Source organism: Cebus imitator, unplaced genomic scaffold (genome assembly GCF_001604975.1).
Source record: "Cebus imitator isolate Cc_AM_T3 unplaced genomic scaffold, Cebus_imitator-1.0 Scaffold776, whole genome shotgun sequence".
NCBI classification, from domain to species: Eukaryota; Metazoa; Chordata; class Mammalia; order Primates; family Cebidae; genus Cebus; species Cebus imitator.
Genome location: NW_016108091.1, coordinates 399,979 through 401,595, shown reverse-complemented (window position 1 = coordinate 401,595; position 1,617 = coordinate 399,979). Strand labels below are relative to the sequence as shown.

Below are 1,617 nucleotides of genomic sequence, written 5' to 3'. Positions count from 1 at the left end.
GTAGAGACGGGGTTTCACCATGTTGACCAGGATGGTCTCGATCTCTTGACCTCGTGATCCACCCGCCTCAGCCTCCCACAGTGCTGGGATTACAGGCTTGAGCCACCGCGCCTGGCCCTTAGTGTCCTTATCTCTAAAGACATCGCTCTCCCAACCTTGCTGTGTGGAATAAATAAAAGTTCCCAAATAAGGCTGAAGTGCTTCGTAGATGTTAACCTGTTTCTCAGGCTCAGTGAATACACCCTCCTCCTTTCTCAGGTTTCCCACCGTTTTCGAGAACTCATGCAGCTCTTCCACACTGCGTGTGAGGCCAGCTCTGAGGATGAAGATGATGCGACCAGTACCAGCAATGCAGACCAGCTGTCTGACCATGGGGACCTTCTATCTGAAGAGGAGCTGGATGAATGAGACTCTGGGAATGCTTGGGTATCATCTACACAGGACCAAACCCAACAGGCACCCTGACACCGGGGAGGAGGGGAGCTGTACTCTCCTTGTATACCCCTTGCACCAGTTTACAAAGCTGGACAGCAGGAGCCCAGGACGAGGACAAAGGCTGGAGGTTGGAGTCAGGCCCAGGGATTGTGCCATCCTAGGCATCCTTCAAGGTCTTTTATGAAAACCTTAGGGATGTGCTCTGTAAATAGCATCGAGTGGAGCTCAGGTCCTTTCTCTACCTTTTCTTGGTCTGATGGCACATATTTATTGTTCTGTGGTCTAATCACAGGGTTTCTAAATGTAATAAGTACGTATGTTAGTGTAGCTAGTCTTGCGACACAGCTCCTCTGCACGAAGACACCTGCATCCAGCCGTTGTTATTGCAAGCTAGCACCTCCCCCACACTGGGAACTTGAGCCCACGAGGCTGTCAGTCACCGTCCTGGTAGCACTGGGCCAGGCTTCGCAGCTCCTGCAGCAGCTCTGCTACGTCATCGTGCTCCACTCCAGCATCCATGAAGCTGGCCCAGCGCCGCAAGTCGAGTTTGGTGAGGTCTCCGGCCAAGGCTTCCAGAGTCCGGTGCAGGGACGAAGAGGAACACAGTGCCCCAAACACTGGGATGCTCTCCACTGCTGTGGAGGGAGAGAAAAGCCAGACCTGTAGATGGATGATTATTCTACCCCAGGGCTCTGTCAAACTGATAAGGAAGTCCACCCTTGGTAGTCTTGATTGTAAACTCAATAAATTTTGTGTACTGCCCCCTTAGTACACCAGTACTCCAGAGGAAGAACACTTCTTGGGAGCCATAGGGTGAATAAAGGAATGGTTAACTGTGGACCTCTTAAGCACTTTTAATCCAGGGAAGGAGATAGTAAAAACTCTCCCATACTTGAAATCTGTTTTCTTCATCTCTCACATACCCGCTCCCTTCAGGGAACCATCTGGAACCATACCCGGTGGACTGCAGCTTGAGAAGAGGTGGGGGTAAGGAGGAACCACCCTGCAGGGAGTCAGCAGCAGATGGGAAGAACTGTGGGGCAGAGAACAGCCGTTAAGTGAAGTCAAGGGAGGGCTGAGGTTGGCAAGAAGGGCAGGAGCGAACTGTTACACTGACCTCATGACTCTAGGCTGCTGCTGCTGTAAATACTGGGCCAACACTTCCTCCCCAGTGGTACACGC

General features: G+C 51.9%; 1 protein-coding gene across 1 annotated transcript in view; it reads right to left on the bottom strand.

The window, feature by feature from the left end:
* Positions 1–187: 187 nt before the first annotated feature.
* The window catches only part of LOC108297152 (protein misato homolog 1-like), a 5,335-nt gene continuing 3,905 nt past the window's right edge, over positions 188–1,617 (bottom strand). The window contains exons 8-10 of the mRNA XM_037735308.1: positions 1,553–1,614; positions 1,359–1,468; positions 188–1,070 (exon numbers count right to left, since the gene is read on the bottom strand). Coding sequence (XP_037591236.1) covers positions 868–1,070; positions 1,359–1,468; positions 1,553–1,614 — 375 coding nt within the window. The 3' untranslated portion in view covers positions 188–867. The remainder of the gene's footprint in view (positions 1,071–1,358; positions 1,469–1,552; positions 1,615–1,617) is intronic.